Source organism: Pteropus alecto, unplaced genomic scaffold, assembly GCF_000325575.1.
Source record: "Pteropus alecto unplaced genomic scaffold, ASM32557v1 scaffold160, whole genome shotgun sequence".
Taxonomy (NCBI): domain Eukaryota; kingdom Metazoa; phylum Chordata; class Mammalia; order Chiroptera; family Pteropodidae; genus Pteropus; species Pteropus alecto.
The window spans coordinates 1,027,484-1,030,611 of record NW_006429864.1 but is presented as its reverse complement, the minus strand read 5'-3'; the positions used below and the strand labels follow the sequence as shown (position 1 = coordinate 1,030,611).

The 3,128-nt window shown below is 54.2% G+C and overlaps 1 protein-coding gene across 2 annotated transcripts in view; it reads right to left on the bottom strand.

Annotated features, from left to right (window-relative positions):
• Positions 1 to 624: 624 nt before the first annotated feature.
• COLGALT1 (collagen beta(1-O)galactosyltransferase 1) overlaps positions 625 to 3,128 on the bottom strand; it is an 18,707-nt gene continuing 16,203 nt past the window's right edge. The window contains exons 11-12 of one of the 2 annotated variants that reach the window (XM_006904284.3): positions 2,506 to 2,712; positions 625 to 2,257 (exon numbers count right to left, since the gene is read on the bottom strand). In XM_006904284.3, coding sequence (XP_006904346.1) covers positions 1,990 to 2,257; positions 2,506 to 2,712 — 475 coding nt within the window. In that variant the 3' untranslated portion in view covers positions 625 to 1,989. Of the gene's footprint in view, positions 2,258 to 2,505; positions 2,713 to 3,128 lie in introns of those variants that run through there. The other variant, XM_015587028.2, reaches the window with a different exon arrangement.

Below are 3,128 nucleotides of genomic sequence, written 5' to 3'. Positions count from 1 at the left end.
TTTTTCCACAAGGATCCTATACCATCAGTGTTTTGTAAAAGCCTTGGGTATATGACTACACACCCTAACGGCTTAAGAGTCTTGAGAGCCCTTAAGTATTTGACACAGAAAATCCAAATCTGGTTGGGTGTGGATCAATGCCCCACCTCCCCGACTCCTGGGGTAGGACCACTGAGGTGTCTGCTTGAGGCTGTCTCCCTGAGGTCCCCAGGTACCCAGGGAGTCAACTGTTTGTTGGTGCCTCTTGCAGGGCTCCTTCCCTTCTTGTCTCATATCCCCACCCCTATCAGCGCTTCCTGGGGTGACCTCTTCACCAACCAAATCCTTGTCTTGGGATCTGTTTACTAGGAATTCCAAACCATGACCGCCCCTCTCCGTATTCTGTCACCTGAAACAATTCTGCAGTTGACCACACAGGATAGGCGAGCTTGGCCATCTGTCCCTGGGCTAATTCAGGGATGTTTTATGGGACGGGCCCTCACTGCCCCTCACTGCCCCTCATTCCCTGCTCGGCTTCTCTCCAGCACCTGGTTTCCTCCCGCACCTTGGCCAGCAGCAGGGATGGGAACCGAGAGTGGTGTGTTGGCGGTGAGCAGAGCATGGGGTCAAGAACACAGACTTATGTGAAAATCAACCAGGAACATTTAATAAAAAAATAGGCAAGTTATCCAGGACCTGACCCGGGGAGCAGTTATCCATCCCTAAGAGTGAAGCACCACTAGCCGGCTCTGACATTCGTTTTTGGCTGAAGGCACAGCGAGTCCTCCATTCTGAGCTGTGGAACATCCTGCCTGGACTGCAGGCAGCACCCCAGTGCTGCTGAGCCCGCCAAGGTCCCAAACACATGAAGCCCACCAAAGGCTTGGATAGAGGACCCCACTGAGCAGAGATCACACCTGAGAAGCAGGCCAAGGTGGTCAAGCAAACAGGACCAGGGGTAGCAGGGGAGACCTAGTCCCATCTTTGTCCCCGCCCCCTCCAGGGGGGCTGGGTCCAGGGAGCCTATATGCTGCCATGGGGCCACTGGGACCCGCAGCTGCCCCTGGTGAGAGAAGAGCCACCCTCCCTACTGGGTGATGGGGGACGTTGTCTGCATTCAGCTCGAGTGACTGGGGGATGGACGAGGAGGACTCAGACTCAGCCATTCTCTAACCCTACTGGAAGTCCGTGAGGTCTGGTACACAGTAGGCACTCAATAAATACCTACTGCAGGAAGAAATAAAAGGACTCATTTTGTTCATCTCTGTAGCCCAGCACACATGTAGGTAATCAAATGCTGACTGAACAACTGTCATGCTGTTTTGTATCACTAATGCCTGGCGCACAGTAGGTACTCTTCAGATGTGTGGGAAGAAACCAGTTAGGGTGAAAAGCACCTTGTTTATCTCCATCCCCAGCACCGAGCTCAGCTCCCAGCACACAATAGGCATTCAATAAATGCAGAGTCAATAAGAACTTTTGTGTACCAGGCACACAGTAGGTGCTTGATATGTTTGAGAAAATGAAAGTATCTTGTTTATCTCAATATTACTAGAGCCTGAAATGGTGCCCAACATACAGTAGGCATTCAATAAATACTTGAATTTAAAAAATGAATGTGTATGACTAGTGCCTGGTTCTTGGTGGAGGAATTAATAAATGCCTGACTGAACCAATCACTGACTGAGGGAATAATTATGCCTCATTCACTGCCATCGCACACAAAGCTGGTACACCGTCAATGCTTAAAAAATGTCAGGCACACAGAGAGATGAATGATGGCTTGTTCCCACCCCATCTCCCAGTGCCAAACCCTGTTTCTGGCAGACAGTAGGCACTCCCTTAATGCTGCCTGCATGCACCTGATTGCTGAGCAAGAGCTGGCTGGACACCACCCTGTGTGGAAAGCCCTCCATGGCCTGCTGGGGTCTGCAGGGGACGCTGCTGTCCCTGGCGAGCATGTAGAGTATGGGGCACCAAAAGCTGCTTTGGTGTTTTGGCCACTGCCCCTCAGAGTTCGTCCCGGGCAGCACTGTCTAGTGGGGACTGGAGCACATCCGAATTCTTGGCCTCACGGCTCAGGGCCTGCTGTTCCCGCATCTTCTGGGATTTGGCACGGTCCCAGTCAGTCTTGACGTGCTCATTGTTCCACACGACTGAGGTCTCTGTGTCACTCACATACCCATCATCTCCTGTGTAGTGCGTGGGGTACACAAGCAGGGGCTCCACGGAGAAGGCGTGCAGGTTGCGGGGAGAAAAGTGAGCCTTGTATTCGGACCTAGGGAGAGGGGAGAGAGGGGCAGCAGTGGGTCAGGGGAAGGGATAGATGCAGGGAGAAGTGGGAACGGACAGACTGAGACAGAAGCGGGGGGCAGGTACAGATGGAACCAGAAGTGGAGGGGACACACAGAGGAAGTGGGCAAAGGAAAAGGCACCTTCCTGGGAGTCCCCGAGCCCCACCCCCCACCTTCAGGACAGCTACACCGTGAGACCCCAGCCAGCCTGCCCCCCACAACCCCCTCTCACACTGGGTGCTTGTCGAACATGACTGGCAGGAATTCGTCAACAGGCAGCATCTTGGAGAGCGGCCGGGCAGCCAGCAGCTTGCGGGCGCCTTGCAGGGAGATCACGTAGGCCAGTGTCCAGTAGGAGTAGTCAGCCTCCACCAGGTTCCTCACGCGGGGCACGGCTTTCTCGGGGTGCTCCACCTGCATCCGCTTCCGGCCCACATAGCTGGGTTGCAGAATCAAGACCTGTCACCCTCCTTCCGCGCACCAGAGAACACTAACCCAGCAAGGCAGGGACCTAGCGAGCCCGTCAGGCCCTGGGGTAGGAGCAGGCTTGGTGTGTTTGAGGCACAGGGAGGCTTGTGTAGCTGGACTGGCAGGACCACAGGACAGGGGGGCCTGAAGGGAGGGATGTATGTGTTTTTCCAAGGGTTTCAGGAAACCATGGAAGGATGTGAAGCTGGGGAGAATGAAATTTCTGGACGTTCTCTGAGGCTGTGGCACAAGGAAAGAGGGGGCTGAGAGGGAAGCTGCTCTGGGATCAGAGGGCTCTGGGGCAGTGGGGTGAGGTGAAAGGACACAGTGAGCAGTCAGGAATTAAAGTGTGCAGTTACTGTTATTAATAGCATGGTCCAGATCCTG